The 26,861-nt window shown below is 49.7% G+C and overlaps 8 protein-coding genes across 8 annotated transcripts; 5 read left to right on the forward strand and 3 right to left on the reverse strand.

Annotated features, from left to right (window-relative positions):
• Positions 1–58: 58 nt before the first annotated feature.
• On the reverse strand, positions 59–578 carry H6S33_003997 (uncharacterized protein; the record flags this gene model as incomplete). The annotated part of the gene is made up of 4 exons (XM_044835355.1): positions 59–131; positions 206–236; positions 309–349; positions 502–578. The coding sequence occupies 4 exons, from the start codon at positions 576–578 to the stop codon at positions 59–61; spliced, it is 222 nt and encodes a 73-aa protein (XP_044691531.1).
• Positions 579–2,904: 2,326 nt separating this feature from the next.
• H6S33_003998 (uncharacterized protein) lies at positions 2,905–5,597 on the forward strand (the record flags this gene model as incomplete). The annotated part of the gene is made up of 10 exons (XM_044835356.1): positions 2,905–2,918; positions 3,003–3,078; positions 3,164–3,258; positions 3,327–3,366; positions 3,422–4,138; positions 4,201–4,680; positions 4,742–4,903; positions 4,959–5,220; positions 5,282–5,366; positions 5,429–5,597. The coding sequence occupies 10 exons, from the start codon at positions 2,905–2,907 to the stop codon at positions 5,595–5,597; spliced, it is 2,100 nt and encodes a 699-aa protein (XP_044691532.1).
• A 4,334-nt stretch (positions 5,598–9,931) lies between these two features.
• H6S33_003999 (uncharacterized protein) lies at positions 9,932–10,195 on the forward strand (the record flags this gene model as incomplete). The annotated part of the gene is made up of 1 exon (XM_044835357.1): positions 9,932–10,195. The coding sequence occupies one exon, from the start codon at positions 9,932–9,934 to the stop codon at positions 10,193–10,195; it is 264 nt and encodes an 87-aa protein (XP_044691533.1).
• Positions 10,196–10,392: 197 nt separating this feature from the next.
• On the reverse strand, positions 10,393–14,451 carry H6S33_004000 (uncharacterized protein; the record flags this gene model as incomplete). The annotated part of the gene is made up of 11 exons (XM_044835359.1): positions 10,393–10,450; positions 10,497–11,248; positions 11,305–11,355; positions 11,405–11,452; positions 11,545–11,877; positions 12,122–12,297; positions 12,366–12,941; positions 13,037–13,202; positions 13,287–13,510; positions 13,606–13,817; positions 14,438–14,451. 11 exons carry the CDS (start codon positions 14,449–14,451, stop codon positions 10,393–10,395), a joined length of 2,610 nt encoding a protein of 869 aa, XP_044691534.1.
• Positions 14,452–14,956: 505 nt separating this feature from the next.
• H6S33_004001 (uncharacterized protein) lies at positions 14,957–15,781 on the forward strand (the record flags this gene model as incomplete). The annotated part of the gene is made up of 1 exon (XM_044835360.1): positions 14,957–15,781. The coding sequence occupies one exon, from the start codon at positions 14,957–14,959 to the stop codon at positions 15,779–15,781; it is 825 nt and encodes a 274-aa protein (XP_044691535.1).
• A 2,128-nt stretch (positions 15,782–17,909) lies between these two features.
• Positions 17,910–20,557, forward strand: H6S33_004002 (uncharacterized protein; the record flags this gene model as incomplete). The annotated part of the gene is made up of 9 exons (XM_044835361.1): positions 17,910–17,982; positions 18,130–18,197; positions 18,313–18,442; positions 18,538–18,575; positions 18,647–18,755; positions 18,812–19,319; positions 19,376–19,973; positions 20,024–20,356; positions 20,489–20,557. The coding sequence occupies 9 exons, from the start codon at positions 17,910–17,912 to the stop codon at positions 20,555–20,557; spliced, it is 1,926 nt and encodes a 641-aa protein (XP_044691536.1).
• An 866-nt stretch (positions 20,558–21,423) lies between these two features.
• Positions 21,424–22,007, reverse strand: H6S33_004003 (uncharacterized protein; the record flags this gene model as incomplete). The annotated part of the gene is made up of 5 exons (XM_044835362.1): positions 21,424–21,440; positions 21,513–21,574; positions 21,659–21,813; positions 21,877–21,934; positions 21,994–22,007. The coding sequence occupies 5 exons, from the start codon at positions 22,005–22,007 to the stop codon at positions 21,424–21,426; spliced, it is 306 nt and encodes a 101-aa protein (XP_044691537.1).
• Positions 22,008–22,555: 548 nt separating this feature from the next.
• H6S33_004004 (uncharacterized protein) lies at positions 22,556–25,053 on the forward strand (the record flags this gene model as incomplete). Its single annotated transcript, XM_044835363.1, has 9 exons — positions 22,556–22,582; positions 22,719–23,027; positions 23,117–23,324; positions 23,420–23,820; positions 23,874–24,227; positions 24,297–24,467; positions 24,528–24,655; positions 24,708–24,901; positions 24,971–25,053. 9 exons carry the CDS (start codon positions 22,556–22,558, stop codon positions 25,051–25,053), a joined length of 1,875 nt encoding a protein of 624 aa, XP_044691538.1.
• Between the last annotated feature and the right edge of the window lie 1,808 nt (positions 25,054–26,861).

Below are 26,861 nucleotides of genomic sequence, written 5' to 3' on the forward strand. Positions count from 1 at the left end.
TGTCGAGTCCCACCGGCTGAGCCCCCCTCTCCATAAGCCTCTCTACAACCGGACCCGATCACCGCTCAAAGTGAATGGTAAAACGCTTTACCACGCGAATACTTGCTCCCGAGGTGCTATTCGGGTGTTTCCTGCTTTGTGTAGTAGTTGGTATTAGTTTGCTACGTTACCTACCCTACTACTACATTAGTAACTACTTACTTACCTGCAAAGAAATGGCCTCCAGAAAAAAGCAACTGCAATGTCATAATATTATGCAAGAAGGGACGCCGCCAATGATAACCATTGACAGGGGAAACAAAACGAACTGCCGTTGATTGCTGAGCAGGTCACCGTGCGAGTCAGCGAGCTGGATTCAGTCAGCGGGTCCCCCTCCTTCTCTTCTTCTCGGCGAGGCTGCAAGATGTGAGTGTGGTAGACTACTCTAGGAAATACCATAAGACGATACTCTTATGTGGGGGGGCTTGGATACGGAAAGAAATGAAATATTAGATGTGATACCGACATCCATTTCTAAAAGACGGGCGGCTAAAGATCTCCGCCATCTTCTTACGTTTCAAACTTGCGTGCCTTTGCATCGGAGCCTCAACGTTAAAATAACAATCGCCAGGTACGGTGCAGTCGGGCGTAGTTGCTCATAGGCAGGCTGGAAAAATATCGATATCTTTCTTCAAACTTCATGCCTTTTTCCCCCGCAGCAAGACGAGTAAAGGATCCTGGCATCCACGTTCATGCCTACATATAGGTGCCTAGGTACTGCGCAACCTGTTCGTTACCAGCAGCGGAATTCTCCAGTCACTTGCTCAAAGCCGTGGGACCTACATATCCGCAGCGGCAAAATATCTATCTATCTTTCGTTTAAAAATCCGCTTTAACGTCAAGCGGATCTTCGTCCGTGGTCGACACAATTTTCTTCCTTTAGCGAAATTGCGACTTTTGAACTGTGCGTGCCCAGAACCAGGCCACGGCAAAGATGATGGATCACGAGTGATCAATTACCTTTCCACAAGGCAAGCCTTACAAGGAAAGACCTCGGTGTGATCGGCCTTCTCTCTCCCTCACAACAAATACCTATGTGTCTAACCGGATACAAAACCCCATATCAACAACTCAGTTACCAGTACCGTAGGTGTTCGCGGCGACGGGATCGCTTATACTCTCATGGTTTTTTTGAATTCTCAAAATCGCTCTTAGTGCATTCCAATTGTTTGGAACGACTGACTCTCCTTCCACACTGGGTGTGAAATTTATAACAATTTGGAAAAAATCGCCAAAAACACGGCTGACAGGATAATTGCATCTTTTCTGGTTCTGTCGTACCTACGCAACCGTTTATCTAGACACCTACCTGGGCCTGACATCAATCTCATTAGCAATTGCAATGTACCGAAAATAAAGATGGCTAGATACGGATACTACGCTGTCTACTCATTACTATATACCGGCACGACAATATCCTGAGCGACCCAATTCACTTCAAGCTGGAAGTAGGCAAATAATGCCCCCCCACCTACGCGAATGCCGTTTGTGCAATACATAGATTAACCCTCACTGAAGATCAGGAGCTCGCCGCTCGACAAGATCTAAGCCATGCTCTGACAGACCACAATGAGCACTGAGCTCTTGCACAACTATCATATATTACTCAACATGTTACAAGCTTATAGTCTAGGCGAGAAGTGCGTACATACAGTGACATCGGGGGGGGCGGTTCCAAATTTAACCAAATACACAAAGGTATTTTGGTTCTTTGGTTTGTAGCAGATGGACCTCCCCATCCCTGCGGGGCCGGCTGTTGACTATGGCAACTTCTAACATGGTGATCCCGGCCATTACTCTAAAGAGCTTGCAGTTGCCTGAACAAAGCAGAACGAGACGTTTGGCGTCTCCTCACTACTAAAAGTGAAAATTGAAGGATATTGCAGCTGGCATCATCGTGGATGAATTGACGGTGGTTTAGATAATGGAGTTAGGTCTTCACATCTATCGATTGGTAGGCCTAGGTTGCTATTTCAAGAATGAGGGGAGCAGAGAGATTGCGTAGGCTTCTCTTCCTGATTTACTATTGGGCAAGTTACATGTGCGGGGCTGGGTATGGGTTATATTGAGTGAGGTAATAGAATTTTTGTTATATCTCATGGTTCTGATCATTGGTCTTGTTTCTGGGGGGCTAGTATCTGTTGTTCACAAAGCAATATGCTTAAGCAACCCTGGCTATTTGATTCGAGCAGCTTGTCGAAATACTATGTAGTTAAAAATTGCACAGACTGACCTGGGAAAAGTTACAGTAGATAAGGGGAGACATGTGCGTTCGGCATTCTTGCTGGGGTGAAACAAGCCAAATCTTGACAAATTGCAAAGCGGTTGATAATATTAAAGTTTTCATAAGTCCACGATAGCTTCACAAGTGGGTATTTGAGCTTTTGACGGGCCGAAACCCGTCGGAGGTTATTCTAGAGGCGCAAATGTTTACCTGGAATTCACAACAGGACTGTCAATTTGAGGATGTTCTTTGCAGGAGGTTCGAAAGCTTGTCCACCAGCAGGCGAATTGCGTACAAGGGAAATGATAACGATATCAAAAATACACAAATCTTCAGATAAATATGCCCCCAAAAGTTCGCATCAGTGTTGTGAAAGAAAATCTCGAAAACAATCAAGTTCATGGAGTTCAACCCGTCACGTGATCATAAGCGATGGCCATTGAATTGAAACAACAAGCCTTGCAGCAGTTCTTTTGTGTGATGCCAGAAACTGTACTCGTAACCACCTCATCCTACCCACCACAATCAGCTCTTCCACCGGCATCTACGCCAACATCATCATCCCCGTTTCCTCATCTCTGAATATTTCCTTTCAGCTTCAAACTTTATACTTTATACACCGTGCTTCGTCTTGATCCGCGATGGCACAGCCCTCGTAACTATCCCCCCCCTTCATTCCGGTAGCTTCTGCGCTGGAAGTTCGTCAAAGTGTTTTACCCGCTGACCCTCTCCGCTATAGAACCAGTATCAACGTCAACGATCCTGGGCTAATCACACTCGTCAATAAGTTGCAAGATGTATTTGCAACTGTAGGAGTATGTAGTTTTGCGCTCTCACCCCTATCCACTATCTTCGGGTGCGGGGGACTTGTAGTTAATATTGATTTGGCAATATCCACAGGTCCAAAACCCCATCGACCTGCCTCAGATCGTAGTTGTTGGCTCCCAATCCAGCGGTAAGAGTTCGGTGCTAGAAAACATCGTCGGGAGAGACTTGTAGGCCCCCCTATTTACCCTCTATAATTTCATGTCGGGATTTAGTACCAATATATTGAACTTTTTAGTCTTCCCCGAGGTACCGGTATCGTTACAAGAAGGCCGTTGGTAAGCATTATGTTTGACTTGTTTCTCGGAGGAGCTATATCTAACTATATGGCAGGTATTGCAACTTATCAACCGCCCCGGTACTACTAACAGAACAAATGGCACAAATAAGGAGGAGGATGAGATGAAGCAATCAGATGTGGGGGCAAACCTCGACGAGTGGGGAGAGTTTCTTCACATTCCAGGCCAGAAGTTCTACGACTTCAACAAGATTCGAGACGAGATCGTACGGGAAACCGATGCGAAAACAGGAAAGAATCAGGGAATCTCACCTCAGCCCATCGGTCTCCGGATCTACTCTCCTAATGTCTTGACTTTGACCCTGGTCGATCTTCCAGGGTTGACAAAGGTGCCTGTGGGTGATCAACCGAAGGACATTGAGAGACAGATCAAGGACATGGTTCTCAAGCAGATTTCCAAGACAAATTCAATTATCTTGGCGGTCACTGCTGGAAACACCGATTTGGCGAACTCCGACGGTTTGAAGCTTGCAAGGGAGGTTGATCCCGAAGGTCAGCGGACTATTGGTGTCCTTACGAAGATTGATTTGATGGACGAGGGCACCAACGTTGTTGATATTCTTGCTGGGAGAGTTATTCCTTTGCGACTAGGATATGTGCCAGTTGTCAACCGTGGCCAGCGTGATATTGATAACAGAAAGCTCATTTCCTCGGCCTTGGAACATGAGAAAGCGTTTTTCGAGAACCATAGCGCGTATAGGAACAAGCATGCCTATTGCGGAACGCCTTATCTTGCCAGGAAGCTCAATATGGTAGGAAGCATTATTCGGGAAAAACTCATCAAGCACCCAAGCTAACAAAATTAAATTTCTAGATTTTGATGATGCACATCAAGCAGACTCTTCCAGATATCAAATCTCGCATTTCATCTTCCCTCCAGAAATATTCAGCTGAGCTCGCAACACTTGGCGATTCACTCCTTGGTAATAGTGCCAACATCATTCTTAATATCATCACAGAGTTTTGTAACGAATACCGGACTGTGCTTGACGGCAATAACCAAGAGCTCTCTAGTATTGAGCTTTCTGGCGGGGCACGTATTAGTTTTGTTTTCCATGAATTGTACGCAAATGGTGTAAAGGCTGTAGATCCATTCGACCAAGTCAAGGATATCGACATAAGAACCATTCTTTACAACTCATCTGGATCTTCGCCGGCATTGTTTGTGGGAACTACTGCCTTCGAACTTATCGTAAAACAGCAGATCAAACGGCTAGAGGACCCTAGCTTGAAGTGTGTCAGTCTTGTATATGACGAGTTGGTCAGAATATTGACGCAGCTTCTTCAAAAGCAGGTTTGTGCCTTCTAATTCTCGTAGCAACGCGATAACGCTCACTCTAAACTCGTAAACACAGCTTTTCCGGAGATACCCAGGCCTTAAAGAGAAATTCCACCAGGTCGTTATTGCCTTTTTCAAAAAAGCAATGGGGCCAACCAACAAACTGGTCCAAGATATGGTTTCTATGGAGTCTTGCTACATCAATACCGGACATCCCGACTTCCTTAATGGACACAGGGTAAATCATCCTACACCCGTACAATTATAAAAAGCATAACTAACAAATATCCAAGGCTATGGCTATTGTAAACGAGAGACATAATTCTGCCAAGCCTGTACAAGTCGATCCAAAGACCGGGAAACCACTCCCAGGAGGCGGCAGGGATTCGCCAAACCCACAAAGTCTGGACTCAGGCCCTGATAACGGCGGTTTCTTTGGCAGTTTCTTTGCAAGCAAAAACAAGAAGAAGATGGCCGCAATGGAGCCCCCACCAGCTACATTGAAGGCATCTGGAACTTTGTCTGAAAGAGAGGGAATTGAGGTTGAGGTCATCAGTACGTTCTTTGGCCCCGCAGTAAGAGGCATCCGAACTTGAAACTAATACATGATCCACAGAGCTTTTGATCAACTCATACTACAATATTGTTAGAAGGACTATGATTGATATGGTACCCAAAGCTATTATGCTGAACTTGGTCCAGTATGTACCAGCACCCCCATCTCCTAGAAATATCCAGAGGTTTAACATATCTTTTCGAACAGATTGACGAAAGATGAGATGCAACGTGAACTTTTAGAGAATCTTTACAAGTCGGATGAACTAGACAACTTGCTTAAGGAGAGCGACTACACCGTTCGAAGAAGGAAGGAGTGTCAACAGATGGTTGAGTCGCTGACCAGAGCATCTGAGATCGTTAATACTGTTGGTTAAGTGCTGTGAGGTTGGCGGGGTAGGTACTCTATATGTGCGTGCGAGGCAGAGGACGACGATATTTTATCTATGGAACTGTAACGTGTCGATGAATTGGTAATGACTAGGGATTTGTCTAAGTGGAGTTGGGGGATTTTTTTTCACTTTGCCCAAAGATTGTAGACCGTGGAGCTTCACTCATTTTGCTCGCTTCTTTTCATCTTGCGTAATATGAAAAGAATCCCTAATGATACCTATTTTTTCTTACTCTCATTGATTTTTTTATGATTTCTATTTTTTACACGACTATTTTTCTCATTTATGCGATACAAATACATGAGTTGCGTATATGCTCACATATTTAGGCGCCATATGCGGTTGCTTGTTTCTACATCAATTTTGTGGGCCGCCGTGTTTTGTATAATGGGTGTTTGTATTTCCATAACTTGGTAGACTTTGATGTGCGATGCTATATACGAATAACCAAATCTATGTCAGCACGAGCGGTACAAATTGGTCCCGGAAGACGAACACAAGCTACAGTCGCCTCTCGATATAAGGATACGGTCGGGACCGAAAACCTGTGTTGACTATATTCTTTTAAGGCGAGTATCACTATACGAAGGAGGTACGGGTAAAAAGTATTGTATTTCGGGACCGCCGATTGCCATCCTTATAACGAGAGTCGACTGTACCCTGCTCGTGGCTAATTAAACAGGATCCAGATCTCTTGCGAGTGATTCCTGATGATCTCAATCAAGACATTCGGCAAACCTTGTTTTCTTACAACGACTCTACTAAGATATATGTGTCTTCTTCATATAATTTGACTCACTGCTTATAACTACAGTAGTAGTAAAGCCCAGTCATCAGCGCAGGTCTCGCAATCTTAGTGGATGTCTCAAAACCAGCACAAACGACTTGGGGCTTGTGGTTCTTGGCCCCGTGGTTGATTTAACTTCTTGCACTTTTTTAGGTTAGAATCTTTTTGTTGCTTACAGTTGTTGTCAGAATATTAGGCCTGTTGATCGTCATGAGGCACATAGTGTAATGTAATATATGCTGGACTGGCTGGGTTTAATGTCCAGGTAACAAAGTCTCTCCACCGAAGAAAGTCAACCACGTCATGTATAACTGGCCCACAGGGAAACAGTGGTTGAGCGTGCAGAAAACATTGATGGAGGCATGTGTCGTTAGGAGCATCTCCCAGTGTTCCACCGGTCACCCCCCGATAAACACAAACGTTGACTGGTTCAAAAATCCGTGACCCAACTTGTCATCCCTCCAATCCCGACAAAAAAGTAAAACTTTCACTTCACACAACAGCAAGGATATAAACCTGTTCCGTGTCCCAGCCTCCTGGCAATTAGCTCGTCCCTTCATTGTGATACAAGGATGCAGGCTAACCCCACAACCTTAAGTTCTACCCAATTACGATATCTATGTGATCTGTGAGATCGGGGGACGTAAGCCCCCCAATCCCTGTAGCAGGTTCTTTATTGCACTTCAAGGTAGGGTTGATGGTGCATGTGACACAGACAAAGGTCCCCCCGCTTTAAGGGTCCAAGGCAAAGGATACATGTAGGTAAAGGCACCATTCCAATCCTCGTCCATGGAAATGATTGTTATTGCATGATTTTACTCAAACCGAAGGAGAAGGGATGGTGATTTTTTCTATTCTGTATTTCGATTGGGCACCGCTTCATTTACGGCATACGCCGCTCCTAAGGGTGTCCTCGATGGGCCGACACGTCGTCTCCTGTAATGTTTCTGGACCGGCATGTCTCTTCATTTAACTATTGGTCCTTTTGAACCTTATTTGTAGCTGCGCCCCAATAGAGTAGTCATATATGTTGTTGGCCTGTGCATACAAGTCTTTGCACTTTGTCCGCGGATTGCCTCGATGGACAACGCAGATCACTCCTTTCGTCTCAAAGCCAACTATAACCCATTTCCAAAAATAGTGAAGTTCCTCGTATTGAGCGTGGGCCATCTCTAACGGCCCACTAGTTCCTTTTATTGCTGGTGCGCTAAACCTTTCTTGCTTGCGTAAATGCGCTTTCCATTGGGACTCTCCACATCTGTTAGTCCAGATTGATAGGTGTATCTCTTCTGAGCTATGAGGATAGCAAGAAGCAAGAAACGATGAAGTTACTCCGGCCCTCCAGACTTCTAGTCTCGTATTGGAGCCAGCTGCTGCATAGCTTGGCGCACAAGGAATCACTCGATTGGTGATGATCAGTCTTACGGAGGGAGCTACTCATTTCCAGGGTATGTGACGGTTGCAGAGATCTACTTGCATATTAGGAGATGATTGGGACCCTGATAACTCGGTGTTGAGGGTCATCAAGCCTGTCTATGTGAGTCGACCTGGCCCTTACACCTGTGGGACCAAAGTGATTTCCTAAGTGACATGGATGGTGACTATCAACGTGCTTTACTCAATGATCTCCATCTCTTCATATCCAGATATGTGATTCATCCAGACAGATATCCGGTGGCTAGCCTGTACTATCCTGGTACCTTCTTGTTGGTCTCGATCTTTTGCATATGCGGGGAGAGGGTTGATCTTTCTGTTATCTCTGTTTTAATCCCGCTCCCGGCGGCGACATTTTCTGCTCTCCTTCCCTATCGGCATGCGGCCGGCTACATATATGTAATTGTAGGGATGGTGAGAAAACAGTGAAACGCGTTGTCGAAGAGTGGGGGGCTTAGTAATGAAAGTGATGACGGATAAGAAAGTGGGGGTAGAGACGGTGGAAACGTTACCCAGTTGAGAGAAGGCGATGGTGGGGCCGGGTGGTGGGGTGCCGAGGAGCGAACCGAAATCCCAATCATAGAAGATCACTCGGCCGAGCTGATGACAGAAGCGACAACCACCCTCCGTGTCAGGTATGCTAGGGGAAACTAACCACACCACAGGTTTCAATTAATTGAGACCACAGATGTATACCCCGCCGTACCGCCGCCTATAGCTACATAGTTAACTCCTTAGCTTACTAGCTGAATAATATATCCGCCATTGAGGTCACTACGAATCCTTAATTCAAGAATATCGAACTAGAATTACTTTGACGGCCACGGAACGTGATTTCCATCCTTTACAGTCACTAGTACTTCCCTATCTATTCCTAACTTCTTCTTAGGTTCTGAAAGTACTATAAGTAGGCTGCTCTGAGTGATGGAATACCTAGCCTGACAGATCAAGCTTCCTGTACATATGTGTCGTGGGAAGTGTTTGGTTCTGTGGGACGGGGGATCTGTAGATGGGGAAAGACGTACCTCCAGAGCTAGCTAACATTTCGAGTGCTATCGCCTCGCCCTACTTACAATCTTGCTGATACACAAAAAGTCAACACATCCTATATATTGCTCCAACATTTTTCCGAGAATCGCTGCACCTATGCGTACGTACTGCACCACTAATTATCAACCATGGCCGGAAATAGGAAGAGACAGTGGCTATACATGAGAGTCGAGCCACCTGATCTATGGCCTAGCTTCGAATCTTTGTCCCGAATTAACATTCTGCAATGAGACATTTCAATATATTAATACAAGAGGGTGGCCAGTGGGTTCGTGGTACAAGTAGATTGTGATTGCAGGGTTAGGTGTACTCCCCCTAGCTAGCCGTTACTCCCTTAAGTATTACTTCCCGGCCTTGACAGTTGTGTGGGCGAGGTAGTCTAGTGGTAGACGCCTCGTCTTGCTACACCGTGTGGGTTGAGCCACCATGACCGTCCGGAGGTCATGGATTCAACTCCGGGGGTGGGAGTAATGCTCTGGGGTGTACGGCATGTAACGGGGAGTAGAGTCCGATATACCGGGTTAGTTGATCTCAGATCCTTCCCCGTGAATTAGGGCCTATAGCCCGTGAGGGGCGTATGGTCACAGCATTACTTTTTGTGTATTTATTGCCCCCCCTTTTTTTTTTTGAGGGGTCTGAGGGCCTTCCTTAGTGGGGTATGTGTGATATCGATCAGAGCTCTCTCTCTGGCCGGCCTACAATCGCAGATTGAACTATCTTAGCTTCTCGCTCATTATTTGGCCAATTAGTCTCCCCCATGGTCAGGGCCGGATGTGGGATTAGGAAACTTTTTCTTTTATAGTATAGTAGAAGTAGATAGATACCACTGCACGTGACAAGGAAAATTCTCAAAGAAAACGCTTATATCCACTACATGCACTACCCTAAGACGGTCTTTCAAGTCATGACCCGCGCGGGCGTATATAAGAACAATGAAAGCAGCATCTCCTTTGTGCCATCATGCTGTATCTACCCGCCGCGCGAGCCTCACAACAACCTCCACAATTAACACCAATATCATCATCTCACCACCAAGCTATAGTAAACAATGTCTTCTTCGTCAGCAGCACAATCCACCGCCAACTGCGCTGGGGCGCCATATATCCCAATTGAAGAGAGATGGGAGCGTAACCTCCTCCTCATCCTTGAACGCGAGGAGAGGGAGAGGGAGAGGGAGAGGGAGAGGGCGGCTTTGGACCAGGGCCCGAGTTTGCAAGAGATTGAGAGGGCGAAGGTGATGGTCCTGAACGGGGGCAGTAGGGTCCGGTTCTTTGGGGGTTATAGGGAGCGGGATGCGTCTGCGGAGCCTTAGTTGATATACAAATATACTTGCATTGGACTATCGATCATCGATAGCCAGGAATGGGATAATTACAACAGCCGGGCATAGCAATAATACAAAATACCACAAAAGAAATTATAAAAGCCCTGGGTGTATCAACCAACAAAACAGCAATAATAATAAAAAACAAAAAAAAAAAACAGGGAAAAGATATTAAAAGCAAAAACTCAAACCACGCTCCAAACATGATACAAGCTCCAATCCACCTCCCACGCCCCCCTCAGGCTGCACCTTCCCCGCAACCCTCCAATCATACACCTCAAAGCCATACCCGCCCTCCACAGCCCCCGCCGCCGCCGCCAAGCCCTTCAGCGTCTTCTTCGTCAAGCTTGTTTTATTCGGCTCAACCAAGACCACGCACCTCTTGCTCGCCGGCATCAATGGGGGTATATCCCCGGCGGCAGCAGGAAGAGCATGGACCGCTGCGGGCTTGTGGGCGGTGATTTTGGCCGTGAGCTCAGGGAACTTGAAAAGGTAGTGGGGAAGTAGGACCGTGGCGTTGAGCAGAGGGGAGATGCGTGAATGCCCGTTTTTAAGCTCTAAGGCCTCGCTGGCTTCTGGTGGGGTGGTGGCGCAGTTGGGGATGGGCGGTGGCTTGCTATGGGCACGTTGGTGCTGGACACGCTGTTCATGGATGAGCTGCTGCTCGATTAGTTGGCTTGGCGTACTTTTCAGCACTGGTGTCTTTGGTTGTTGGTTCTCATCATTCTCCAGCACCGTAGCCATAGACGCATTTCCAGCTGTATTTTTAGACAAGCCAAATTCCTTAGCAGCGCTCCCCACTAGACCCCGTTTTGGCGGTGTGTTTCCGCCCGAAGAGCGTCTTCGTCCCTGTGGATTCACCGTTGGGGAAATCTCCCGAAGCACAGGCGGCGGCGGCGCAGCTTCTTTTACTGGTGAAATAGCTGCTGCTACTGAATCTGAACTTGGTTGTCCTGCCGGTTTAGGTGTGCGTGTGGGTGTTGTGTGCTGTTTTTCTGCTGCTGCCACATTCGCACCCTCAGCAGTCTCTGAAATTCCAGACTTTTGATCATTACCCTCTACTAGTGCTGGCGGGGGGGACGTTTCCTGGAGCTTACACTCAATCTCCGGAGCAATTTCTGCGGTCTTCTGCTCCGCAATCTCCCACTCTGCAGTCTTCTGTTCAGTAGCGTTCTGCTCTACGGGTTCAAGAGATACCTCACGCTTCGCCCTTTTCACCTTACCTCCCTCCTCCTCCTCCTCCCCCTCCACCACCAACCCCGCCCCCACTGGCACCCCCCCCCATCCGTCACCGCCCTCCTCAACCCCACCACCCCCCTCCCCTCCCCCTCCCCCACCCCCTCCGACCACGCCCTCTTCAGCCCGCCCCTCTCCGCAGCCATCAACCTCTCCACCCACGCCCTCTCCACCGCCTCCTCCTCCCTCTCCCCGCACGACAGGGCCTCCGCAGCCCTCGCCGCGTCCTGCAGCTCCTCCAGCGTCATGGCGTTCAGGTAGTCGCGCTCGAAGTAGACCTTGCACACGCGCGGGTGGCGCAGCACGTAGTAGGGCGTGTTTGCGTGCTTCTCGAAGCCGCCGCCGGTGAGCTCGAAGACGAGTGGGGTGGGGAAGAGGTGGGTGGGGGCTGTGACGCCTGCGAGGGGGTCGAGGGTGAAGGGGGCGGTGGCGGGCTGTGGGCATTAGTGGGTGGTGATTTGGGGCGGGTGGGGGGTTGTGGTGTAGTAGTGGGACCAATGAGACAGGCACGGTCAATGATAATAAAAACAACAAAGAAAGACAGGCTCCTAACCAAAGCGCCATTGACACACATATATAGCCAATGATCACAAAGTTTTAACATGGGCAATGTCAATGATCATGACAATCACACCAACAGCAACACCATCCACAAAGGAAGAAGAAACGGGCACTCACATCATACGCCACGGTCCTAAACGGCGCCAAGCGGTTAATCTCCTCCAGATCATGCCTCGGCACGCTGTAGCACACCTCAAACACCAGCCTGGACCGCGGCTTCGCGCGCCCGCGCTTCACCTCCCCCTTGTTCGTCAAGCAGCCCACATGGAACACCGTCAGCGCCTTTGCGCCCACTGTACGTATACCCACCGCGTCAGCACCCTCCCCCCACCCCCAAACCCAAAAAAGAGAGGGAAAACACTCACCCCCAACCGCCACCCCCTCGCCCCCTCCGCCCGCGCCCCCACCACCGCAAAATCCCCCGTGTCCCCACACCCCGCCATATAATCCTTCTTAACCTTCACCCACGCCTCCCTCCCGCCCACATGGCCATAACTCCTCCCATTCCCATCGCCCCCTCCCCCACCGCCGCCGTCCAAAGCCACATACGCCCCCTCCAACGGCTTCATAACCACGCCCTCCCACCCGCCACCACACCCCTCACAAACCACCCCCCGCAGCGCCTCCACCGCGCCATCCCCAACCCCAAAATCGACCTCCGTGCGGCGGAGGTGCTGTAGCCACACGCGGTACGGCTGGTGCAGCAGCGAGGCGCCGTCGACGAGCAAGACGTCGAAGAGCACCACCATGAGGTGCGAGGAGCGGTCGCGCGGCGGGGCGCCGATGTAGGTGCCGGCGCGGTGGATGTGTGCGCGGAGGTGGTGGAAGGGGAGGATGCTGGCTGTGGACGTGCTGTAGGCGAGGAGCTCGCCTTCGAGGATTGCTGTTGTGAATGGGGGGGTGGTGGGAGGCGGGGAGGAGGGATGTGAGGAGTGTTCTAGGGGACGAGTGAGATTTGGTGATGCAGATGGATGGGGGAGGAGGAGGAGGATTTTTTTTTTTTTTTTTGGGGGGGGGGTTACTCGTGTACGCGGATGCGGTCGTTGGTGGAGTTGCGGCCGCTCTTGGAGAAGAGCGTGAGCCAGTCGGTGCGCGAGGGGCGCGTGGTGTCGATGTGGATCTGGATGTACTCGCCGTCGTACTTGCGCTCGAGGGAGAAGGTGCGGCCGGCGGCGAGGGCGGCGGCGTGTTTGCAGCTCTGAACCATAATCATTATAGATTAATTTTTTATATATATAGCATAGTAGTAGTAGTGGGTAGTAGTAGTAAAGGGTCTTCTTACCCGTGCTTTTACGAATTCGGGCCGCCCGACCTTGACGCCGGTCTCGGGCTTGAGGATCTGTGCGGCCAGCGACCGTAGGATCTGCGCGCGCTCGCTGGGCGGCGGGAAGCGTGCGTAGACGCGGTACTCGGGCGCGCAGATGAGCGCGCAGGCTTTGGAAAGGTCCTGCTGGAACTTGAACAGGTGCGGCATGAGGAAGTGGTACGCCGACAGCGTATGGCTCTCTTCACAGAAACCGGCGCAGCTATCATTAGCCCTGCACTCCCACAACTACAACCACAGCAAGAAGAAGAAGAAGAACAAGAAGAAAGCAGCCTACCCGGCATCTCCACGGGCGCCAAACGCTTGAGCACCACCCTCGTCACCCACTTCGCCTGCACGCTCGTCAGGCGGCGATACAGCGCCTCCAGGATGTCCGCCCTCGTCCCCTCCTCCCGCGCCGACAGGCCCGCGCGCAGCCCGTCGCTCGAGAAGCGGCTCTTGGCCGCAACCTGGTCCAACACGCCGTCGACATACTCGACGGTAATCTTTCTGTCCGGCGGGTGCGCGGGTGGTTGTGGGGGGTGGGGTGGTGGAAGTCGAACCAGGAGTTGATGAGGGTGTTGGCCTTCTGTGCGAGGGTTTGCGGCGGGAGGGGGGGGCGTCTTGGTGTGTAGGGATTCGAGGGACTCGAGGAGGTCGGTGATGCGAGGGCCGAGTGATGGATGGTGGATGAGTGAGTGGGTGGGTGTGGGCGAGTGAGGAGGGGTGATGATATGATGATATGTGAGATGTGCACCGTGCACCGTGCACGGGGGGGGGGGAGACGAGCGTTTCTATTTCTGTTTCTTTCTCTCTTTCTTCCCTCGCTGTGACCCACGCCCGATGTTTGAGACCCGTGCTGCTGCGTGACCCGGCGAGCCGTTGTGGGCAGCGCGTGTGCGGCTCCGCGAAACCTTGCAAGGCGCGGAGAGCAGTGGCAGGGATTGAGAGAGCAGTGGCAGGGATTGAGAGAGCAGTGGCAGGGATTGTTGACGGGGAGCGGGAGAGAAGCTATGAACGGTGGCAGACGGCGGGTGGGCGGGTGAGTGTGAGGGAAGCGGGAGGGAGGGAGGGAGGGAGAGAGGGAGGGAGGGAGCACACTGCACTGTCCGAATAGGCAGAGAGCAGACAGTGACTGCACCATGAGCGAGGGTGAGGAACTGCGAGGCCGTGAGTGAACGCCTGATCACGGCCGGGCGTGTGCTGTGCTGTGCTGTGCTGTGCAACCCGACGACGCTCCACACACGCAACCGTTACATCAATCGATTGCACATTAACCACGGCGCTCGCTCGCTCTCGTCTGTCTCTTGGTCTGTCGTTCACACTCTCTCTGTCCGTCCCATATCGCCCCTCAACACCCAACGTCCCTCCACGCTCAACACTCCACACTCCACACTCCACACTCCACACACAACACTCCACACACAACACTCAACACTCAACACTCAACACTCACCACCACACATCACTCAATCGCTGATCCTCGCACAGCTCTATATCCCCCAACTGGATATACACATCCCCCAGCCAGATATTCCCCACAACTCCACACCCCAGCAGAAACACACCCATCTCTACCTGTAACCACCAACCTGTAACTCCCTCCCCCATCCACACCACCCACTAATCCCCTCCCCAGAACCCACCCCATGGTCTCCCACCACGGCTGGGACTGGAACACCACCTCCGGCCCCCCCTGCGCCTGGGAAACCGGCAACAAATCCGCCGAAAAATACCACCACACTATCGCCTGGCTCGACACGCTCTACCGCAGCGGCACCTCGCTCGGCGCCACCGAACTCGAGGCGCCGCAGCACATCGCGGAGCTCGAGGCCGCCGCCGCCGACCTCACCCTGCGCGCCCCCGCCGAGCCGGCCGCGGCGACCTTCGAGATCATCGGCGCGTGCAGCGACGCGCCTGTCGTGGGCGGCTGGGACGAGCCGCCGCCGCCGGCGGCGCCAGAGGAGGTCGATGCGCTGATGTGGAAGGGCGTCAAGACGTTCACGGTGCCGGTGCTGGGCGAGTGTCCGGGGCCGGAGGAGCAGGAGCGGCTGGAGAGGATGGAGGGGCGGCAGCAGGGGAAGGAGGGGCGGCAGGGGCAGGGGCAGGGGAGGGGGGGTGGCGGGTATAGGGGGCGTAAGAACGACGGGGGGAATGCTAGCTGGTATCGTGGGGGTGGCGGACACCGGGGGAGGGGGTGGAGGGGCGGCGGGAGGGGCGGCGGCGGAGGCGGTAGGTATGGGGGACAGGGGCAGGGGCAGGGGCAGGGGCAGGGGCAGGGGCAGGGACAGAACCATGGGCAGTGGAATAACTATCATCATCATGATAATGCCGTCCAGGCACCCCCTACAGCACCGCCACCACACAAGTCGAGGCCTACCAATGCGGGCCGCGAGGAGCAGGACCCGGAGCCGACGTGGGGCGACCCGAATGCAAAGTGGGGGTCGCCGAAGAATACGCGCTATCGGTGGTAGTTTCGCTCCCTCTGTTTCTGTTTCCTCTGTTCTCTCTGGGTCTCTACTAGCTAGCTAGGCATAGGCGGGAGATATGGGTCTCTTTCTGTTTCTCTTTTTGTCCTCGTTTCTCTTTTCTCTTTTCTGGGTCTTGGTCTCGGTCTCTTCGGCGTTCAGGAAGGCATGGCATGGCTTGCAGCGGGTGGGATGGTGGGAGGTGTGGGGGGGTGAAAGGGGGGGGGGGGGGGGGGTTGTATTTGGTTCTTTAGTTTAGGTTAGGGGCCGCGGGACAAATGGGGAGTTATTAAAAAGCTTGGTTCTTTTTCCCCTTTTTTATAATCATCTTCTTTCTACGTAGCTTTTTTTTTCCCTCTTTTTTCTATTGGGGGTACAAAAATTTAAATATTCAGGCAGCAAACTTTACGGAACAGGCGCGGTTTTTGGGTGGCCTTGCTCCGCGGTGACATGTATGGTGCAAAAGCAAAATGGCCTCTGAACTTGTCGCTGATGGCATCCATACATGTGGTACCCAACTCTGGACCGCAGCTAGACTTGAACTCTTCCGTCGAGTCAAATAATCGCGGGCCCGTTATAAAGATACCTCATGACGAAATTCCGAGCACGTCTGCCCAGCATTTAGAGTACAGTTTCCGGTAGAATTATTGCGAAAGTGGGTTCTCCGTGACCCAATAGTCCTATTGGCCCTTAAAAGATTTTTGCTACGAGCACAGACCAACAAAATCCACTCTTTTAGCTCTGACTTTCGCAATAATTCTACCGGAAACTGTAGACCCCCCTTTCCCGTAAAACTTTATTGCATCTACATATACATAACGTTATGCTATTATGCCATGTAGGTCCAATGGCCATGGCATATGCAACCCTCATGATCACAACTGCACTTTGCACCCTTCCTTCCAACCCTTCCCATCCACCCTGCATGCCCAAAATTGACGTGGGCACTGCACATGTGGCTGGGGGCTGCTGCTGCTGCACCTTCAACCTAAATCCACATTCCTCACGCTCTTCCCCATTCATTGCTCCCCCCATACAGTAATATAACCACACTCTTCAGTGCCTTAATCACGAAATGAGTCTAAAAAACCCGCACCCGGCCGACAATTTATAGTAAGGTTCCCAAAGCGTAGCTAGCGCAGATCAGCCCTTCCACGGTTACTCCATGTTTCTGCTCTGCTCTTGAACATGGGGGGGGGGGGAAGGGGGGGGGGGGGGGTGAGCATCAAACGGAAGAAACTAAACCTCAAACGTGAAACCAAACATACACACAACCCCCCCCCCCCCAAAGCCCAGACCAGGTCCCACGAGCTGAAACGCCCGTATATGGCTGAATGGGGGGGGGCAACACACGAAAACGCGTCCAGAAGTAGAAGTAGCAGCCAAATCATCAGACGAAAAAAAAAAAAAAAAAAAATAAGGGCGCCATCCATCCCCAGACGATGCGCGATCCGCGAAGCAAAAACCCACTGTCCAGGCCTAGGTAAGCCCCCAGGCAAGCAAGCATCAAATCGGAAGCTTAGCTCTTACCTCGGACCGCCCCTTGCATGGGGGGTGGTGGTGAGCGAGCAGAGCCTGGGGGCTGGGAACAGGACGAACGAGAGCGAAAGAAGGTAACCACAGCAACAGCGTCACAATTTTTTAATCAAAACAACACCACAGCACCACGATGCGTCTTCCCGGGCCTGTAGCAGCCAAAAAAGATAGACTGTAGTAGTGGTGTTCGGAAGAGCCCAACCCAGCCCAACACCACCACTACCACCACCACCACCACAATCACACCCTGCCCTTCCGTTTTAACCCACACCACACTCTAACCTAGACTGAACTGACTGACCCCCCCCCCCCCAGTCTGAACATCACTTCTTCATATCAATCGCCCTACATAACCCTACTTTACCTACTTTACCTTTATATCTATTTCCCTTCAAGAATCGGTGTTCCTTCATATACTTTTTTTGTTTGATTGAAACCATACTATACCTCTCTTTCCTCATACACACACACACACTCACCCACACGCGCACACACACTCACTCACCCCCCCACCACTAACCAACCCTACCTACTACACTCAAACCCTTCCCCCAGGGGACCTCGAGAAAGAGCGCGGTCGAAGAGAGATTGTAGTAGGATGCCCGTCAACTACACAAACACGTCGGTTGATGTTCTAGCATCCAGTTTCCAGGTGTTGGAGGAACTTGGGAGTGAGTTACACAAGGCCCCAGAAAACTCTCAATCCCATAATCCATCCCATCAACAATACCAATTAAAAAAAAAATAAAAAAAAACATCGACTAGAAAAAAAACAAATTTAAAGTTTTTACTAACCGACTTTAAAAAAATCTAAACAGGCGGTAGTTTCGGGGTCGTGTACAAAGCAATTGAGAAAGAGTCTGGCACAATCGTCGCAATCAAACATGTACCCATCCCCCCATTAATTGTTTTTGACGTGGCACACCACAACCACCACCAGCACCAACCCAAACGAGGATTTAGCCTACTGACAATATATTGCTTTTTGTTTCTTTTTCCAGATTGATCTCGAGTCGAGCGAAGACGACATCCGGGAGATACAGCAGGAGATCTCGGTATTGAGTAGTTGCGCGAGCCCGTTTGTCACACAATACTACGGTAGCTTTGTTCGCGGCTTCAAGTTATGGATCAGTAAGTTGTGTTGTGCTGTGTTGTTGTTGTTGACATCATAGGTGTTGGTGTTGGGTGATTTGTGGTTAGAGGAAGAAAGCTAATAATGATCGTAGTTATGGAGTATTTGGCGGGTGGGTCGTGTCTGGATTTGGTATGTGAAGCCGAGGATTCCTTGCTACCTCTAGAGTGCTACTAGTAGGGATGAAAGCTAACTTGAGGTAGTTGAAACCGGCGCCGTTCTGTGAAGCACATATTGCGATCGTTATGCGAGAGCTCCTGCAGGGTCTTGAATATCTACACAGAGAGGGAAAAATTCACCGCGATATCAAAGGTAAATCTCAATTTGTAAATGTTAATGAAACAATTGCTTACTTCAGGGTTTAACAGCGGCAAACATCCTCCTCTCGGGAACGGGCCAGGTCAAGCTTGCCGACTTCGGCGTTGCTACGCAACTTAACAATATCAAATCGCAGCGCAACACATTCGTCGGCACGCCGTTCTGGATGGCTCCGGAAGTCATCTCACAGGAGAACCCGTACTCTTTCAAAGCCGACATATGGTCGCTAGGAATCACGGCCATGGAATTGTGCAATGGAGAGCCACCGCATTCGACAATACACCCAATGAAAGTGCTGTTTCTTATTCCAAAGGAGCCTGCACCACGCTTGGAGGGTAATCGCTGGAGTAGGGATTTCAAAGATTTTGTGGAAAGGTGTTTAGTAAAGGACCCTAACCAAAGAGCTAGTGCGAGGGAGCTTCTGAACCATAGGTTCATTAAGAATGCCGGAAGAGTCGAAGAGCTGCAGAGCTTAATTGAGAGGAGGGAGGCTTGGCAGATGAAGAGGGAGGCTCGGGGTGTAACGAAATCACACCCGAGGCTTTACGAAGAGACTATGTTCGTTGCCTTTAGATCCCAATCGAACCTGCAGTTGCTTACTCTAGTTCTCATAGGAACACCTTTGGAGGCCAGCCCGAAGAGAGTTGGGACTTTGACACAATCCGCACTAACCCTCACTCGGGCACCATCCGAATTGACCACCACAAGAACGCCATGCGAGCCAGCGAAATTATTTCAGAACGTAGCATGAACTCAGCGTTGCAAAAGCTCAACCTCAATGCTGCCCCCCAAAGTGGCGTCAGTGTCACCGAGGCTCGGAAAGTCTCGGAATCTACAGCCAAAGCCCATAACCAGAAGCGCAGGCGATCTTCAACTGCAAAGAAACCAACTGAGAAGACGGTGTTGGAGTCGACTACCCCTACTAGGACTAATCAGAAACCTGCTAGGCAGGAGCGGCCAATGACGGCCGAAACAGATTATGGGAAGACGCCGTCGACGGTTCGGCAGTTTAAGAGGGTGCCGGAGAATACACCTAGGAATTATGAGGCGGTTCACCATCAGGAGAAGGAATTGAAGCAGGAGAAGGAACTGAAGCTGGAGAAGGGATTGAAGCTGGAGAGTGAGAAACCAGTGATGAATATTCCGACTACGGAGGAGGGGCAATTGGGGAGAAAGCTTTTCTCGAAGGTCGTGCAGAAGACGCTTCTTGAGGTAAGTTGTGTGTTCCTGATAGGAAAAGGCGGACTCTGACGGTAGTAAAGGTCGAAAACAAAGCCATAAAGAATGGCAATTCTGCTACAGCGGCTGCAACATCTAACCTGGCCGAGGCCTGGAGTCAACTTGATGCCATAGATCCGGAGAGTGGTTACGAGCTCTTGCGCGCAATGATGGATCGTTTCCAGCAGCATCGACCAAAGCCACAGCCGGAAGCACAAGCCCAAAATCAGCCTATTCGACAGTTGGCCAGCTCGAGGCCGTTCCAGAAATCCCCGGCAGCAGAAGCAGCGGCAAAGATGATAACACCAAAGCCTTCCCTCTCTAGTGAAACCTTAACGGCGGCATCTTCATCTCCGCCCCCAGAACCGACACCTAAGGTCATCACAAGGACCAAACGAGCATCTAGCAATGTCGCGAATAAAAAGAAGAGGAGGAGTTCAAGGCAGAGTAGTGATTTCGGCGACGAGGTCGATGATAATTATTTGGGTTCGACGCCAGCCGGTAATCAGCTGGCTGATGTGCTCTATGGGCGTTGGGTGGAGGGGTTAAAAGGCAGATGGGGTGCTGTGGCCAAATAACGGAATTGGCCGCTTGTTTGAATACTATTGTTAAAGGGCAACTGCAATAAGTATTCTGCTCACTAGAATTAACGATTAACGAGTATACATGCGAAACGACGCGACGTCTACAGTGTTTTGGTAAACATTTAGTACTATACCTACTCAAAAGTGCTACTTTTCTTATGTTTGTTCACAGTCTTCTAGGATACCTCTTTTTCTCACGCTTTCTCACGCTTTCTTTTGTCACCTTCTAGCGATGATTCTCATTTGACATGACATGACAGATAATGAGGAGGGTTTTTGTAACTTGCGCGGTCTTTTCTTTTGGGGGGCGTATGAACGGGGCGATGTGAACTGATCACTTTGCGTTCTTGCATTTTTCTTATCTGGGCGTTTATCTCTACCGATTATTCTAATGGCGTCTAGTGTTTTTTTTTTTTATCTTATTAATCTCCTGTATGGGTAGCCACCTGTCTTAATGCTCTCTTCCACGTTGTTCGTGGTAATATGTTTGATTGTGTCGAGTGTGTGCACATGTGGGCCTGGTAAATACGAAACTGTTGACCATTTCTGTAATCTTAATTTAAAAGGGCCCAATGAGCGACTATCGAATATCCTTTGTGACCTATCTTTTCCATTATTGACGTAACTTCGGACAGCATCTAGACTTGATGCTACGATACTGATAGGCGAGTTGTGACGTGATTCACGACTGCTCACTCGACCTCACCCCACCAGTTAAAGCGGCAAGTTTTAAAATGCAGATACGAGTGACGAAATCTCGGTAATATTTGTTTTTTCTTTGATATCTGAGTTATTTTCGTGTAAGAAATATAATATTCTTTCTACGTATACCTTTTGGCTTATCTGATCTGCGGGGGCTCTCATGATAATTCCCGTTCTTGAAACAATTAGCGGAGTATGCTGACTCATCACGAACTAAAGTGCCCTGTTTGAGCGTAACCTCACTCACCTACGATCGATTTGCAGGTAGGACGTGCTGCTGTGGGAGGAGAATCAGTGGGAGATAACCAACTTGCAGTTATTAGACACACGGGCTGCTTCTGCTTCTCACTCCACCAAACACGAACCCCGCGCGTGGTGTTCAGGTAGGCTTACATACATACAACAACAGCTCCTCTGAGCAGCTCTACCATTTTTGTGTTTACACTGGCGTTTTGACGATTGCATATCTCTTTTGCTGCCTGGGTTCTGTTTGTAGCAGCTCTCTGTTGCTGGCGCCCCGCTCGCAATTGAGCCCTACTATCCTGCCCCTGACTTCGTGCTCAGCAGTTCCTACCTTACCTTACCCACGAGAGAGCGATCTAATATCTTACTGAAGCATACGCCCCCCCCGGATTCTCCTCTCCTTCCCTGGTTGGCTCGTTCACACATCTGTTCGCCAAGTTAGTAATAACAATAACAATAACAACAAGAGGGAAAGGAAGAAGCACTCATCAGCAAGCATCTGTAACTGCAACAACAGTCCTTGCCCAACTCCTAACTATCATAAATCACCCTCGAGCCTCTTGCGAAAAAAAAAAGCAGTAGTAGAAAAAGAAGGAGAAGGTGATAGCGTATTGAAGCATCAAAAGAGAGAGAGAAAAAAAAGGTCTCACACTCAAACTCAACTATCCGTCATCCTGTTGTTTGTGTCCCGCCAAAACGTCTCGTTTCTATCGCCCGTTACGAATCCCCCCAATCCCCGTGGTTATCCAACGACAGGCACACCCACCCAACCCAACCCACCCAACACCTCCCCCATCTTGAACCATCTCCAATCCACACACGTCCCTCTTGGCAGTACAGTGTCCTCCGCTTCTTCCCCCTCCTTACCATCTCTATCAGGACTTCTCCCGCTGTCTGGTTCTCACGAATTGATTGATCCGGAGCCCCACAACGCAACAGCAACCCCTCCTTTCCCTGTCGCTCCTTTGTTTGTTAAACTTCCCGACCTTTCGAGCTTTAAGAACAGCCTTTACTACCTCTCCCGGTTGCCATTAGGTGGATTTGAAGATGAAGAGCTTTAGGCAGAAAGTGGGTGTATGTCCCCTTCCTCCACTCATTCCCCATATTTCCCTGGATCTTGTGTTGTTCCAGGATGAACATGCGGTACGGCGTGGACAGCGGCCCATTGTTACTAACCTTCTCTTGCTGTAATTTGCTTCGATATTACTAGTTATCTCGAACCAAAGATTCGTCCAAAGCCTCATCCAAGAAGGAGAAGGGTACCTCGCCTACCCCCGGACAGGCAGCTCCTTCGTCATCCTCAACCTCTGACAAGAAGGGTAATGGTCACGAAAATGGGGACAAGGCTTCAAGTCACAAGAGCAAAGACTCATCCTCTCCCGCCTCTTCGATAGCGTCGACCCAGTCTCCCGCTGGATCATCATCGACAGTTTCATTGGCGAACTTACAGCAACAGATCGCAGCAAGTCCGTCAAGGCTGATTACACCATCAGTCATTATTAGTCCGTCTTCAGCTCCTGTATGCTCGCCCCCAAACCCCCACTCACCCCTCCCGCTTGGTGGTTCGGGAGCCTGGTCGCTAATCTATGCGTGACTTGGTTTTGGAAGCATATCCCCCCTCCAGGTGCTGCTGAAACCATGCCCGGTGACCTTGCGCCGCCAAAGGCTGGAGCAAAGGGTGTAGCTTTCGACAGACTACACACAGCACCCAAAGCAGACCAGATCCCAGAGGGACTGAAGACGCCCAAGAGGCAGCATAGTTCCAGGTTCGATATCTCAGAGAAGAGGGAGCTAGAAAAGTTGCCCGGATTTCATGGTATGTCTCCATCTAGGTTTTATTGGCGCTTTGCAGCTATAACCTATAAAGTTGGGGCATTTGTTGGGCTGGCTTTCTAATATCTGGATATTCAGAGGTACCCCCTCAGAGGCGCCAAGACTTGTTCATGCAGAAGATTGAACAATGCAACGTCATCTTTGATTTCAACGATGCTTCCGCAGATATGAAGTCCAAGGAAATTAAGCGTCTGGCTCTTCATGAATTACTTGATTATGTTGCCAATAACCGCTCGGTCATCAATGAGCCAATGTACCCCAAAGTTGTAGAGATGTTCGCCAAGAATCTCTTCAGGCCCATCCCACCTCCGGTGAACCCTGTGGGCGACGCCTTTGATCCGGAAGAGGACGAGCCTGTTCTAGAGGTTGCGTGGCCGCATATTCAGGTTGTCTATGAATTCTTTTTGAGGTTCATTGAAAGCCAAGACTTCAATACAAACATTGCGAAACAGTACATTGATCACCAATTCGTTCTCCAAGTTAGTTGAGCTCTTTTGCAAGCGCGATCTTTAAATACTAATATTTGCAACAGTTACTTGAACTTTTCGACTCTGAGGATCCCCGAGAGCGCGATTTCTTGAAAACTACACTCCACCGTATCTATGGGAAATTCCTCAACCTCCGGTCTTACATCCGACGATCTATCAACAACGTCTTTTTCCAGTTTGTATATGAGACAGAGCGCTTTAATGGGGTTGCCGAATTGTTGGAGATCTTGGGAAGTATTATCAACGGATTTGCTCTACCACTCAAGGAGGAGCATAAGTTGTTCTTGACCAGGGTTCTCTTACCTCTGCACAAAGTCAAGAGCTTGAGTATGTACCACCCACAGCTGGCATACTGTATAGTACAGTTTTTGGAGAAGGATGCGGCTTTGACTGAGGAGGTATGTTATTTTCGACCCTTTTCCCTACCGTGATAGGTATGGATTTCGTCTGACTTGGTAATAAAACAGGTCGTGCTCGGTTTGTTAAGATACTGGCCCAAGGTCAATAGTACTAAAGAGGTCATGTACTTGAACGAGGTCGAGGATATTTTTGAAGTGATGGACCCGGCAGAGTTTGCTAAAGTTCAGGAGCCGCTTTTCCATCAACTAGCTAAAAGCGTTGCTAGCCCACATTTCCAGGTATGCTTCTTATTACTCATTATTAGGAAGAAAAACTGCGGTTTATCTCACCTATACTAGGTCGCTGAGAGAGCGCTATACTTCTGGAACAATGAGTACTTTTGTAACTTGGTGAGCGACAATGTCGAAGTCATTTTACCAATTATGTTTGCACCGCTTTATGAAAACTCCAAGGGTCACTGGAACAGGTATGCCCTCGGTTTCTTTACTTAAATAAACGTCTTATTGACGGCCGTTTAGGACAATCCATGGAATGGTATATAACGCCATGAAGCTATTTATGGAGATTAACCCAACGCTCTTTGACGAATGCACGGCCGCATATGCAACCGACCAAGAAACCGCACCTCAAAGACTCGCCGACAGGGAGAGCGTGTGGAAGATGTTGGAGGAAAAGGCAACTCTGAATCGGAAACCCCGACCAACAAGTGATGGTAAATCCCTATCCTTGTCGTCACAGAGCCAGCAGGTAGTAAGAGGCGGATCGCCAATGCAGATCACAGATGATAGTACCGGAGAAAGCCAGAGGCAAATGGACGCATTGAACATTCAGGACGAAGGCGCGAAGGTAGTAGGTGTCGCATAGAGCCTTCATTCTACTAGAGGAGCAAAACAAAAAAATTCCGGCGTTGGGAATTGTTGCTGTTAAAGTAAATGAAATGTCGGCATCACAAATTATTTTATTTTTTTCCGTTTTGTGCTCTTGGCAACTCATCTTTTACACTACTTTCTGGGCATGTTGTTTCTGTTGAAGTTACATTTTATTTCCTTTCTATTACTTCTTTGTTGCTTCCCTTTTCGCTTCTTGATTGATTGACGTGCAAGGGGCGTTCTTTCTTTCTGACTTGTCATGGTTAATATCAAAAGAAATGACGTCAGGTGCACGATTCTCATCATCAGCATATTTGTTCTAGGCCACGCCCTCGGAGCGGTAGCGGTGGTTTACTCGAGGCCACAACTTTCACCTAGCAATACTAGGCGGCGTTCGTTCCATCACTATGGTTTCTAGGTCGTGGCTGGGATGTTGTGATTGATACATGCGTGATGAGTGTTACTACTTTCTTGCAATCTCCTTATTTCTTTTACGTTCTACAATTTGTTTCATAGGTTGGCTGGGCTTGCTTTATTTTTGTTGTGCGACGATAGGGAAGACTGGGGCCGAGATGTGGGGAGGGTGGTGGAGAGGCAGGGCGGGGATACGGGGGGTGATTAGAGAGCGGTCTCGGGGGAAAAATTCATAGGGGGGTGGAAATGAACAGCACAAATTGAGATTCCAAAAAGCTAGACAACAAAAAAATCCAAAATGCGCTGGTTCAATCCCTAGATGTTATTATGGCTTATGTCAGTGGGTAGGTCGGGGTTGGGGACAGGGCAGGGGTGGTGGTTTTTTTCTTTCTGTTTTTATCTTTTCTTTCTCTCTCTCCTCTCATTCAGAAATAGACGTGGGGGATGGGTGAAGTCGCATTGTTTGTTTCCCATGTTTGCTTGTTTTCGTGAAGAGAGAGAAAGCTTGGGTGTGAAACATCGAAGGGTCTACATATATCGGACTTTTGATCATTACCTTGGCTTGGCACCAGCCATGCAGCACTTGTAATGATCTTCAGGATAGGCCCTGGTTCTTGAAGGAGGAAGGGAATATTTACCAAATCGACATAAGATCTAATCCATATGTTATGGCTACATGTACACCCTACACTATCAGCATAGAGATGTACTTATAGATAATCTTAGAGGGTTGCGGAAAGTATTCCACCCCCCTCTCCGCCGCACTGCGAAGTCATCATCATCATGATCAGTGCACGTCCCCGATGCATGTGCAATTACTATGTACTCTAGCTACCACTATGATGCATGTAAGGAGCCTTGGGAAAGCTGCAGGTCCATGGCATGTTGGTACCCGTAGCTTCCCCCACCCTTCCCTTCTCGCCCACCGAGAGCCACCAGCTGGGCCTTATCCTCATTTTGGGGTCTGGCACAAAGGCTGTTGGTATGAGGGAGAGACACTAGGGGTGGATATGTACGCATTTATATATCACTTGGGCTCTGGTCGATCGTTCGTAGATCTGCGGTGTCTTGTGCTGTCACTGCGAAAAAAGCCTGTCATTAGCAACTCTACGTACAACCCACACACGAAGCCCAAGGCTAAGTGAGAAGGAGGGATAAAAGATCAAACGAGATTTTCCTGAGAGCACGAGCACGGCCGGTCCATGGCCATAGCTCAGTTGTAGAGCTGCCTGCAGATGGACTAAAGCCACATGTCTTGTACAGCTGTGGTGTGCACCCCGGGCATAAGTATTAATTGGCGTCCTCCAACTACACCACAGGGGCATGTGGTACTACTTTAGACGGTTATGAATATGGGGGACTATATACTACGTTGAGGCATGAGGCGTC

This window comes from Morchella sextelata, assembly GCF_020137385.1.
Source record: "Morchella sextelata strain SCLS chromosome Unknown scls_16, whole genome shotgun sequence".
Taxonomy (NCBI): Eukaryota; Fungi; Ascomycota; class Pezizomycetes; order Pezizales; family Morchellaceae; genus Morchella; species Morchella sextelata.